General features: G+C 46.8%; 5 protein-coding genes across 5 annotated transcripts; 3 read left to right on the forward strand and 2 right to left on the reverse strand.

Moving 5' to 3' along the window:
* Positions 1–1,196: 1,196 nt before the first annotated feature.
* Positions 1,197–2,983, reverse strand: N7481_011323 (DUF3176 domain-containing protein; the record flags this gene model as incomplete). The annotated part of the gene is made up of 2 exons (XM_057270542.1): positions 1,197–2,484; positions 2,535–2,983. The coding sequence occupies 2 exons, from the start codon at positions 2,981–2,983 to the stop codon at positions 1,197–1,199; spliced, it is 1,737 nt and encodes a 578-aa protein (XP_057117716.1).
* A 2,472-nt stretch (positions 2,984–5,455) lies between these two features.
* N7481_011324 (serine hydrolase domain-containing protein) lies at positions 5,456–7,458 on the forward strand (the record flags this gene model as incomplete). Its single annotated transcript, XM_057270543.1, has 4 exons — positions 5,456–6,020; positions 6,082–6,204; positions 6,251–6,515; positions 6,567–7,458. 4 exons carry the CDS (start codon positions 5,456–5,458, stop codon positions 7,456–7,458), a joined length of 1,845 nt encoding a protein of 614 aa, XP_057117717.1.
* An 884-nt stretch (positions 7,459–8,342) lies between these two features.
* Positions 8,343–8,993, forward strand: N7481_011325 (ML domain-containing protein; the record flags this gene model as incomplete). Its single annotated transcript, XM_057270544.1, has 3 exons — positions 8,343–8,560; positions 8,629–8,845; positions 8,904–8,993. 3 exons carry the CDS (start codon positions 8,343–8,345, stop codon positions 8,991–8,993), a joined length of 525 nt encoding a protein of 174 aa, XP_057117718.1.
* A 644-nt stretch (positions 8,994–9,637) lies between these two features.
* On the reverse strand, positions 9,638–10,285 carry N7481_011326 (H(+)-transporting V1 sector ATPase subunit F; the record flags this gene model as incomplete). The annotated part of the gene is made up of 5 exons (XM_057270545.1): positions 9,638–9,778; positions 9,841–9,978; positions 10,056–10,089; positions 10,160–10,194; positions 10,256–10,285. 5 exons carry the CDS (start codon positions 10,283–10,285, stop codon positions 9,638–9,640), a joined length of 378 nt encoding a protein of 125 aa, XP_057117719.1.
* Positions 10,286–10,606: 321 nt separating this feature from the next.
* On the forward strand, positions 10,607–11,588 carry N7481_011327 (Nur1/Mug154 family protein; the record flags this gene model as incomplete). Its single annotated transcript, XM_057270546.1, has 2 exons — positions 10,607–10,864; positions 10,947–11,588. 2 exons carry the CDS (start codon positions 10,607–10,609, stop codon positions 11,586–11,588), a joined length of 900 nt encoding a protein of 299 aa, XP_057117720.1.
* Positions 11,589–12,450: the final 862 nt, after the last annotated feature.

The raw sequence follows: 12,450 nt of genomic DNA on the forward strand, positions 1-12,450 counted from the left end.
GCAATTATCATGGCAGCATTAGCAACTGGTACCGCTTAGAAATACCGTAGACAAGATTATCAAGCGACAGAAGTACCTTTAGGGTGTGTTTCTAATCAGCATTGTTTGTCCATTGTTGCAAGTCTGCGGACCCACTGCAGCGGTATGCAGCGTACATCCTAGTTGCATGCGGATCATTCTGGTTCTGATTTGCGGTTCAAATGTTCTACCCCACTTGGAATCATTTCAATGATTGCGCATAGACTGTTTACCCTGGTACAAAGCCCCGGAAAATTGGAGAATTTGGGAAGATAATCATCTGTAGCTAGGGTAGTCTAATACTCACAAGGTCACTTGTCAGCTTGCTTTCGTGAGTAAAAGGAACACTACTAACAAAGAATGTAACCTGAGGGATTAACTATCTGTTCACGGGCCATTGTGACTGACTAAATGAGGCTCTTGTGGGTTCTGATACGGGAACCCCCAAAAGTCTAATTGATGATCGCGATCTCCCTTGCGATAAAACTAGCCCACGGGGCTCAATTGAGTAGGTCTACACCTACGTATTTGCGTCCTTCATGCCTACATACGATTTCACGAAAAGAATCGCTTACCTTGCCTGCTTTTTTGAGATTCCCCTGCGAAGTACGAGAGCTCCTTTGAATCTCTGACACCCGTGGCCGACGAATGCTATGTGATACTCCCTGCTTCCTTGGTTGTCATTCCAAATGACCACATGGTATCCGGAGTCAGTGGCGCATGAGACGATATATGAATGACATGCCTATGTATTCTCTTTCGAATCAAGGCGAAAAAATCACTGTCAGATAATCAGGCCAGTCGGGCATTGGTTTGAGTTGCCGGAGTGCTTGAATGTATTCCCAGTGTTCTGGGTACCAACCAGTATATTCCCAATCAAGGATAGTTGTAACACGGCCTTCGTCGACAAGGATATTCCGTGGAGAAAAATCGGAATGAGTGAAACCGATATCATGGTTTCCAATCAGCGCATATTTGGCATGATCCTGCAGAATTTCTGGTACAGATTTGATGATATCTCCCAGGATAAACTTGTTGAACTGCTGTTCAAAATTGAATGGACCCCCTTCAATTCATACAATCTGGCCGATTATAGCCTGACTATAACCAAAGAAAGTATTTCAAGTTCCAATATATGTACAATATAATTATATCTCGCCACCCTTTCCCTGGTACATCTAGTGCTGAACAGCTTTCAATCGAACCCCATCGGCAGTCGTTTCTAACCAAACCTGCATATTCCTCGACGTACTTTCCATCCCTTTGAGAGTCGGATCCGGCTTCAGGGTACTAGCCGCATCAACCTGCAAATCAGAAAAGAGAAGCGCCAAAGGGCTCGATTTCCAAATATACTGGTTCCGCGTGTGGATAATCGTAATTATCATAAATACCAAACTGAGTGCAACCAAGCCACCAGGCAGGATCAGCCACTCCCACCGAACACGCACGTACGACTGATCGGTCCAGGCCGTTCCATTCACAGGCGCAGCGCAAACCTTCGATCGTGCATTGACGGTTAAAGACGAGGCGAGTGATTGGAAGACTGAATTGATGTCCGTGTAGTTCCCCTGTATGCCGTAGAGTGCTTCGATGGTATCAGATGAATAGTCAGGTCGGTTGCTCACGAATAGTGACGCTTTGCCCTTGAGCAGGGGTTGTAGGGAATTGGCCATCGCGAGCTTGCTGAACGCGTTTACGGCAAATGTACAATTAGACCCCTTCTTGTATGGCATTTTGTGGCGAGTGCCATTGGAATAGCAGGTGTCGGGGGTTAGAGTCACGTCTTTTAGGGTATCCATCGGATTTGACGAGGCGTTGGAGGTGGTTGATACAGTGGTTGTGGTTTCGACGAATTTGCCCTCACGGACGGAAGCTTCGTAAGTGATGACACAGAAGTAAAGAGCGCATTCGGTTGCGCTGATTGAACCGCCGTATCCTTGTCCGGCGATGGCGGTGAAATTCACGATTGTTGCCATGCCCTCCGTGTCTAGTTTCACAAGGGGTCGCAGTGCTGTGGAGTTGATCAGGTAGGGCATGTTTAGCGAACTAGTAAACTCAAATCCGTTTGGCAGTTTGTATGTGGTTTGACCCATCATCGAGTTGGAAGATGGGGAGGATGTCTTGAGAGAGTTTGTGATGTTGGCGCATTTACTGCAGAAGCCAAGCGATTGATATGCAGGGAATGTACAGTTTCCTGTTGGGCATTCCATCATGATGGATTTGCTGTTTGGAGTTTGAGTTTGAAAGATACCCGAATAGATAGCGCCTGAAGTTCCCAGGGGGACCTTGTTCAGGCCAGGAGAAGAACCCTTGCCGTAATCCGTGTAGAGGCTGGAATTGCAAACTTGGATAGATGCTTGTCCGGGTGCGTGGACAGATCGTTCTTTCACGGCCATTACCTGTTGAACGAATGGGTCCGTGGCAGCGGCCATGACTAGAACCAGACATCCGAAAGTGACAAGATGGCTAAATTTCGTCAGTACGAGAGATTGAACAGTCTTAACTCATGAACTCACCGCGGTAAGAAGCGAAATAAAACAAAAAAGGCACCCGCGACGCCACGACTGGCTGCATCCAGAAGCGCAAGGTCACTCAGCTTGTTTCCACTGTGGAACCAAGACCATTTTAATTGAGCCAAGCATTCTGTCAAGACAAATGCCATCGAAGCTTTCATGACCGTGCTGAGCACCGAGACCAGGGCGTTAAGTGTTATGCCATAAGGCCAGTCAGGCATCGGTTGTCCATCATATTTGAAGAGAACCACAATGATCCCAACCAAAAATGCGATGGAAATGATAGATCCTACAATTTCAAAGGTCCAGCTTGAACCCCAGAATCCCTTTGTATTAGACTGAAGGAGGACCTGCTCCGCAGAGGACAGCGGCCTCTGTCGAGACTGTCGATAATTGTGACGCTCATCGTCCAGCGGAACATATGAGAGTCGGAATTCTTCCTTGTGGTTCATTATCGGTTCAATTGCCCCCGTGAATTTAGAGACAGGGGCTATGTCTGAGAAACAAATGGAAGAGACAGGGTCAGCCCAACTTGAAAGAAAAAAACTGGTACGGGGTACAACCGGATTGACCATCCCGTGAATTTCCCCATGCAACTGGAGCATCTGAAACTAGTGCCAAATTCGCCGGAGAGCTACCGGGCTGATCGAGAGGACTTGAGCAAATCTATTCCCGAGGAGGTTTAGTGTCAGGGTCGTTCTTCGGTGCCCGACCCACAATGTCTTCAGAGTTGACCTATTACGATATACGATATGGGGTGGAGTGGAGTGGCTTGGGTCAACCAATATTCTGGTAAAAGGCCGTCCTGTCTGATTGGTTCGCCCCTGTTCTTATTTTTATCAACTTTGAACAGTCGTCGATCGCGTAGCCATTGCTACGGATTACGCTGTTCAAGGCTAAAACAGCCACATCGTTAGTGCACGGAGTAGTCTCAACGCTTCTTTTCTTCACTACGTCATACATTTTCTCTTGTAAGTATCTTCTCTGGCATCTAATCTCATTTATCTGCGAACGATGTGATATTCCGAGTGAATGGATGATCATTCTTAATAAATTAAAGTACACCTGTCTGCCGTTTTCGTTGTTCAATTTTGACGATCGCCCCCGGTGATACAATTAGATATTTTGCATAAGTTTTCGATGTAACCTAGTTCCATTCAATTTCTTAGAGTTGCGTTTGTGGCTGAAGGCCCTGACCCTCTCTGTAAACTAAATTCCGACTTATGGCTCTCTACTCGTAGCTATCAAAGCTATAGCATCCAGCTGTCCAAACAATCGGGGAAAAATCACGAAGCAGACAATAATTACCACCCTCCAATCTATGTTGTCTGCCTCATAGTTCGTATAACTCCGCTCATGTGAAAGATCTCCGCCGTGTTCCAGTGAGTCTGTGAACCTTCAATGTGGAATGAGACATGTGGGTCTGTTCTGTGTACGGGAGTCGGCGTTAGGCCAGTCTTTTATGACGAATCACCCTGGAAATACATCCAAAACACAGTATATCATATAGTGAAGGACTACTCTAAAAACTACTCTGAGAAAATCTAGCGTCATCTTGAGGCTGCCAACTTTGACTTAGCGGTATCTTCCGTCGCTGAGCATATGGACTGTAGAGACAAATAGCATCAGACTTGGATAATCAAAATTTGTTACAGGAAGTCCGGTAAAGGGAGTCGTCCAAAAACTTATTTAAAGGGAATCGTTGCAGGAAATGACGATTCCATTCAGGTTATTGGGTGTTGCCGAAGGATCAAATTTTAGGGTGCTGTCCAAGGTAATCGTTGAAGGATTTCATTTAAAGTCGCCCAAAGACTGAACCTTATAGAGAAGCTGATGAATAGCCTAGCAGATCATTAGATTGAAGGATTTCTCCAGGTAATCGTTAGAGAGAGTGGCAAAAGGAAACAGTTGAGAGAGTTGATGCTACGAGTCGTTGGTTATAGCCGTTCTGCTTCGAGCAGTTGACTTCTTCAGGGACTCCCTTCAGCGATTCTGTTGAAAATTTATTGTCTGCCAGTAAACGATTTGAAGGGCTTTTTATTATTAGTCTCTGTCAATTATACCTTACTATTGATTTTGAATTACTTTCAGTCACCAAGTATTTCACCCTTTACTAATCTATTCTTTCAAAAGTTTATAGCAAAGATTCGATTACCTCAAAATCTCACCCAAACGTAATTTTGTTACTTTTCCTTCAGCGGATTCATTTAATTACTCGTTCAATTAGTTTCTTCCACATATAGTTTTGCAATATAGGAGAGGTGAAAAGAGAGGGTGGTGGGTAAATTTTCGATGTCAACCACGGCTTGCTCAATCTCCTCGTCGACTATTTCGTGCACCGCACGGTTTCCTCTTTATCGTAAGCTCATTAATTGAATTTGTAAACTGCCATTTGAAACAGCAGGGTGTGGATCCGCCTTGAATCGATGGTTAGAAGAAGGCTAAACTGTGAGAGACGATATCATGTGATCGAGATGCCTCTTTAACGTTATGCTGAGATCTTCCTCATAATATATCAAGAGCCTAATATTTGGCGTCTTTCGTTAGCCGTGGCCCGGATGAGGTCGACGAATTTTCACTTGAGATGTGCTTGGTTATTTCTGAAGTTATCGCTTGGTCGTTACTAGTAAATGTTCCAAAGTTGGCAAATACGAGGAAGCTCGGGAATGACGTCGTTGGAACCAAGATCGACAGTCGAGCGACCACAGTCGAATACGAAAGCCTCCCCAAAACGGAAACGGTGTATTTTCTGAAGGATATGTAAGATATATGAAGCAACTATCGTATTTCTAGGCTGAAGACATATATCTTGGCAATTCAAGTCGTCAAATATAAATAGACAGCTTTCACTGGCAGTATGTACAACTAGACATTTTCCGCAGCATTAATGAAACTTGAATTCAAGTTCTTTCTCTCATTCCAAAATGAAGATCTTCCAGCTTCCGATCCTGGTATTCACTTTAGTAGGGGTGTTTGCTTTGAAAAACCTCGCGGATCCTACCCGGATTCCTTTGCCATCTTGGTCAGGATGTCCCGTCAATGGTCCATTGCTCCCTCGCCCAACACACCTGGATCGCTCCCAAACCATTAAAGATGCGGCGAAAAACCTCACAGAAGCTCTCGACTCTGCAATACAGAAAAAAACCAAGGCGGGATTTGACGTCGATGAGACATCTTTCTCAATTGCATTTATAACACCTCGCCAGAAAAATGCGAGTGATAAAAGCAATGGCATATTCTGGTCATATCATCATCTTGGAAAAAAGAACTTTCGGGGAACTAAACACCTGAATGAGGGATCACAGTATTTGATTGGCTCTATTTCTAAGGTTTTTTCCGAACTTCTTCTTCTGAAATCGGATATCCATTTGGATGATCCGATAACCAAATATTTGCCCGACCTTCAGAAAGAACAGACTCCGATCCAATGGAGCAACATCACTCTGTCGGCACTTTCGAATCATCTGGCCGGCATCCCATCCAACCTACGTGAGTGATTCGATGAAAAGGAAGTCCAATAGCTAACTAGCTAATATATCACGATGATTAGCTTCTTCTTTTGAATATTATTTTCTTCGATCGGTATACCAGCAACTCGGTTTCCCTTCCATTGCCAACGAAAGTTATCCAGATTGTGGAGTCAGTGGACTAAACAAAGCATGCAACAAAACACGTAGGTTGCCTCTCACATTCCGCAGCTTTTTCTAACAAGCTTATAGAGATTATTGAGATTATGAGCTCTGCACTACCTGTCCGAGAACCGTACACAGAACCAGTTTACTCTTCGCTTTCTTTCGAGCTATTCGCACTTGCGCTTAGCCAGAAGACAGGAAAATCGTACATCCAGATGTTGAATGAAACTATTATCGGTCCACTTGGACTCAAAAACACAGGTGTCTCCCCTGGGAATGATGAAAGAGCGGTTATACCGCCGCTGAGCGAAGATACTTTAGGGTGGGGTTCAGATTACGGATATACGGCCCCGTAAGTGCCACATCCATCTTAATGACCAGAGTCTGTCTGACTGATTTTCAGTGGAGGAGGCCTTTACTCTTCTCTTGGAGACCTGGCAATTTTGACAACACGGATCTTGAATGAGACAATATTTTCAGAACTTCAAACGACAAGAAAATGGCTGAAGCCCCAGTCAATGACATCCGGAGTCAACGAGCTCGTGGGCCGACCGTGGGAGATTCAACGGACAAACAATTTGATCCCAGAAAATCCACATATAGTCGATATTTATGGGAAAGGGGGTGGAGCCAACGGATATGTATCGCAGATGTCCTTGGTGGATGAATACGGGGTTGGTTTTGTTGTATTAACGGCTGGGCCTCGTGAATCTGCCACTGCATCAATACTAAATGAAGCAATCATTACTTCATTTATCCCTGCAGTTGATCGCGAGACCCGGTCACAAGCGTTTGCCTACGCAGGGAACTTTTCCGTCGGGTCAATTCAAAATCCAAAGAAGATCGGAAGCAAAGATATTACACCTGTGGAATTGAGTCTTTCAATCAATGGAGGAACAGGTTTGAAGGTAGATTCGTTGACGCGAAATGGATCGGATATACTCACTGGACTCGGTAAAATTTGGAATTCCTTGCTTCCAATGACGGGCATTCTCAACCCCGACTTCCGAATTTACCCTACTGGAATTGAAACCCCCGTGGAAGGAGAGGAAAATATCATTTTTGAAGATTGGAGAATTGATTTTGACGCTATCCCCGCTGATAATGCTGCCATGTCGGACCTCCCAGGACAGGGAAAACTGTCCAACGTGTGCGCTTCTTGGCAAACAGAGTCCTGGATTTATTATGGAGGAGAAGCTTTGGATCGCATAGTCTTCAAGGTGGACCGTGAAGCAGGAAGTGTGATTGGCGTGAATATTCCGTTCTTGCGCACCGGAGTATTACCGAAGGCCTAACAGGTGAATGGGAAATTAAGATTGTCTCTAGAATTCGTATAGGAACCTTGGAAATGCACGACCTCAGGAGTCATTGAATCATCTATCCACTGGCAGTAAGTACTTCGGTTGAATTCAATTTGAAGTTTGGGGATTAAACCTACTGGTAGTATGAACTGGACAGACTCGGAGGACTTTCATGTCTGTTACGAGCCAACCTCGGAAGCTGATAAGGAGGTAGTACTATTAGTAGAAGCATTTAGTAGAGCCTTGAATATATCACGATACTTCGAGTCCACGGGTCTGGGGTGACGGATATACTGTGGGTGCTGAATGAAGACAAACCGGAAATTTAAGCTTGAACTATTCCTTAAGTGTGTGCCCTTTCAATCTCAGGTGAAAAAAAGACGCGATTAAAGATGATTTAGCCTGGAAGCCTTAAGGTACTCGTACTACAGTAGCTGGCCCACTGCGGATCACTGATAAACAATCGGAGAAGGGTGGGTCAACATGCTCATTGGGTTGCATATGGGAGTGGACTGGAGGAGTTAGTAGGTTGCTTCAAAGGGTTTTGACAAAAGGCATACGAGAATAGATAAAATAACCGGACAATACCTATATGCCCATCTACCACCAAATACACTAGTAGTCAACACTGCATCTGCAAGGTACGGCAAACCTTGGAAGGCGCCAAGCGACCTATGCCTGAAGCGGGGTGCACGTGATCCAGTCGTCATCAAGTGACTCCCCAGCCTTGACTTCGACCTGTATCTCCAATCTCCAACCCGCTCCATTTCCCTGCTCACCCTCTTACTCTGAGTATCGAAGACACTCAGAGCCCGACACACACATATTCTTGATCGACTTTGTACTGTCACGGCTACCCACGAGCCGTCATCGCCACGATGAAGTTCTTATCAGTCGCCACCCTGCTTCTTGCTTCTCCGCTCGTCTCAGCGGCTTCCCTCCCGTCACTCTTCGACCCCACACAGGCCACCCTCAAGGTCGATACCACTCAGGATTTCCCTGTCAAGGGGGACAACCCCCTGAAATACTGCGAGAACCCGGCTGGTAATATTCTGGAAATCAAATCAGTTGATTTGGACCCCAACCCTCCTAAGCCGTACGTCAACCTCGAAACTATGCCCTGACACAGTGCATCTGGCTAACTGCATGCTTCTTTCACAACAGGGGTGCAACTCTTACCATCACCGCCAGTGGTGTACTGTCCGAAACTATCGAGGAGGGTGCCACGGTGAACCTAGTCGTTAAATGGGGTCTCATCACACTTATCCAGCAGACTGTTGACCTCTGTGAACAAATTAAAGAAGTCGATCTGACATGTCCTCTGGAGAAGGGTCCCATGACCCTGACCAAGGAGGTGAAGCTGCCGAGCGCGATTCCTCCTGTGAGTAATAACTGAAAATTGGGCAGCCAGCGAAGCCCAGCTAACGATTATACTCCAGGGATACTACTCGGTCTTGGCCGATGTCTACACCAAGGACCAGAAGAAGGTTACCTGCTTGAAGGCTGATGACATCCAGTTCCATTTTTGATCTCACGATAGATCTGTTCGGGTCTCGTAATTGCATCCACCTGTTGGGTGGCCTCTTGTCTGTTCAATAAACCACCAGGACACGCCTCAACTTTCCCATGCCTGAAACGCCCCCGCCCATGTTTCGTCACGACTATTGCTCATTTCGTTATTATCTCATGTGATTGCCAACGTCTTTCAAGCCCCACTGTCTTTATTTATCATTATGTTTATTTTGCTTGTTTCGCATCCCTTTCGATTATCCATACTCTGATCTCATATACCTCTCATTGTCAAATGAAGATGTAATCTCGGCCTTTTGCGCACGGCGATGTTCTAGCATACATAGTAATATAAACTACTACTATCACTAGTACTATTACCTAGGTAGTAGTATGGTAAACTTGAACACCATGACAATCCATAGATGTAGATCAGGACCCGGATATATTGAGGTTGTATATGCATTTCAGACATGCTGGGTATCTCCCCTCTAGAACTTCTGGTAACACCCCCTCATTCCCAGTTCTTGCAGTTGGTGTAGGAAGCCCGAAACTAATGATATCACCGGAATATTTTGACACGAAACAGTTAATATCGAAACACGTAAAACCAGACACCCTCTTGGCGACCAAGCGCGCAAGATCGAATCAACACATTGCGAGCTTACTCGCCAAACAACCGCCGAACACGCTTCAACACACTGTCTTTCTCGGGGTCGTAGGGGTGATCTTTGCTAGGTATTTCGAGGACGGCAGGGAATGGGTCGGTAAAGGTATCCACGCTGTGGCGAATACGCTCAGCAATCTGGAGACAAGGGTCAGTATTCCCCGAGTTGGGTTGACAAAGGAGGTATGTGATGCGCTGACATGTTGGTTGATCAAGACTATAGCGATGTCCTTTCGTTCCTCGGTGAAGCTCTTGAATGCCCGCTCGATCTCGGAATTCTCTGTCTTGGCATCGACGACTAGGAAGTTGCGCTGGGCATCGGGAGGATCGGTTACGTGCTATAGAGAAACCGAATAGATGTTAGTTTCTGGGCATTCTGGGATATTGAGAGGCTTTGGATGGAGCGGAGACATACCCCGATACCAGCGAGAAGGAGGCCAGTCACGGAACTAGAAGTCGTAGGTCAGCATGAGCTCAAGAGAGCACCGGTGGTGAGTTATTTAGATGAAGGGGATTTACTCTTCATCGCCAATGACGGCGAGGAATTGCCGGTCCTGGAGTCGTATTCATTTAGCAACGTTATCGGAGGGGTTGGAGGCACCAGGTGTCAAGTACCTTGTATGTAGACGCGGCCGCGGCAGCCATGATGTGTGTTGAGAAGAATGAACAGCGTATAAAATACTAACGAGAGCTCGACGCCGAGGTTCAAACAGGATTTAGGCGCAGACCTCTGCTAAGTCGGGGTTCCAGCTGGTGAGGCTTCCTGCTAATCGCTATCGCGGAGGAGCTGTACCGGGGTTACGTAAGCTGATGCAATTTTGTTTACTTTCAACGGGTGCCATTGTCTTGTCTCCAACCAACAGCTTGCACTGCGCTCTGCATGTCTTTGTTTCGCCCCTCTATCTAACGCGAAGCTGCCGAGGAACAGCTCCTGTTTGGAATTGCTATTTGCTCCCTCCACAAACCATGCCTCGCCTTGTACGCCGTCGCCCGCTTGGGGAGCGCATCCGCAGCTGGTTGAACCCTTGGGACTTTTTGCTTTGGGCCTCTGAAACGATCGAGGGTTACGATTTGGATGAACTGGAAAAGGACTGGGGCCTAGTCATTGGAATCACGCTGAACGTGGTATTTCTTGTGGCACGTGCAAATGCACGCTCAAGTGGCATGAAAGCCATCGACGATGTTTTTGGTGAAGAGGAGGGCGTTCCTTGGCTGAGCTGGTTGGTGAGTTGCGCACCTTATCTACGACTGATATCGTGCCGTTGTAAGAATATTCGAGCTAATGCGTGACTTCTCACTCTGCTAGGCATCATCCATCGTCTCCTCCCTCGCCATTTCATCAGCACTGAACGCCTTCTACACCTTCTATCGCAAGCGACACTATCGCATGTTTGAGAATCCTATAGACCAAGCCCCGGCCACTTCATCGGCCCAACGTGTACGAGTCGACTCGAGTCCGATGACGGCGTCTCCTCTCCGATACCTGGCCAACGCGATGTCTACCGAGTCTGCCCAGTCGAGGGCACACCCCGATGCACAAAGAGATGTATGGGAGGTCGCAATGTGGGATCCTTTGCCAATCAGCACTCGGCTTTTCTGCCTATTCAGCCCTGGGCATGTCCTTGTCTATATGCTTTTCCTACCCACCCAGCTGTCCGATCAACGACCTAGCGTGACCATTGTCACCACCGCCTTCCTAGCAGCCCTCCTCTCAGTCCAAATGTCCTTCCTTTCGGTGTCATATACACAACAAGCCAAGGACTCGACATTAGTACACAAGGAAGTCTTGAAAGAATACGATAACAAATATGTTCATCCTCGAACCAGACCTTTAATGAGAGATGTCGGAACACAATTTGCCGATGTCGATGCGGCCAAATCTACTTCCGACGCGCCGAATGAGGTTGATACTTACACCCCGGCGTTTATCATCAACCGGGGGGTTTAAGACTAGTCCAAACCCGAACTATGTCAGGCATGTCGACCCAGAAGGGTTCTCTCCTCGGCGACCCGCAGCTCCATCTGCCTCGGGTGGTTCATCCATCTTCCAATCTCGCCCACCGATGCAGACTCCCGTTATATCGCGTGACCAGTCTCCATTAGTACGAACGGCGGGAACGGGCATGCGCCAGCCGCAATTTCGACAACCCGCGACAGGTACAGGAGATGGAGGGAGTCTCGGAGTCTACTCGCACGCCAATTCACCCTTAAGGAAGTCAGCGTCTACTTCGTTTGACCGTCGCCTCCAGAGGGATGGCGATTTTTTTCTACAGAGAGCAAGGCACAAGCCCCTTGAAAAAGCCATCCAGTCCGCTCAAGCGCATTAGTGCGGCAGGATCTAACAGTCCCTCTGTGAGCGGAGTCAGTAGGCCAGGTTCAAGTAGTCTCGGGACTCGTCGAGAAACGGGCCGATTCTAAACACGAATCCATGAATTGCATATCATTTAAATAACATCATGTCTTTTTCAGCCTATTTAATACACAATAAGCATGGACAGCGAAATATGTCCCTGCGTCCGACCATGATGACCAAAAACCAGGTGCGCCCTGCATAGTCCATGCCCTAATCCACTTCTAAACCTGATATCGTTGAGGGCTTTGATATCCCCAACGGGAAGATTTCTCAAAACCGCCACGCTGGGGAATGTCAAACTCACTTCGCATTCAACCGTTTTCAAAAAAGCCGACCAAGAACAAAACATTGTAATTGCTAAGGTGTTGCTGCTGATCGATCAACGTTGGTGGGCAATTTCATCCGCAGTCGTGCTTGCGCTAAACTTGGCCGAACACCTCATGAACCATTTTCACCA

The sequence above is a fragment of the Penicillium waksmanii genome (genome assembly GCF_028829765.1).
Source record: "Penicillium waksmanii strain IBT 27052 chromosome Unknown utg000009l:1.0-4314994.0:1.0-4318279.0, whole genome shotgun sequence".
Lineage (NCBI taxonomy): Eukaryota > Fungi > Ascomycota > Eurotiomycetes > Eurotiales > Aspergillaceae > Penicillium > Penicillium waksmanii.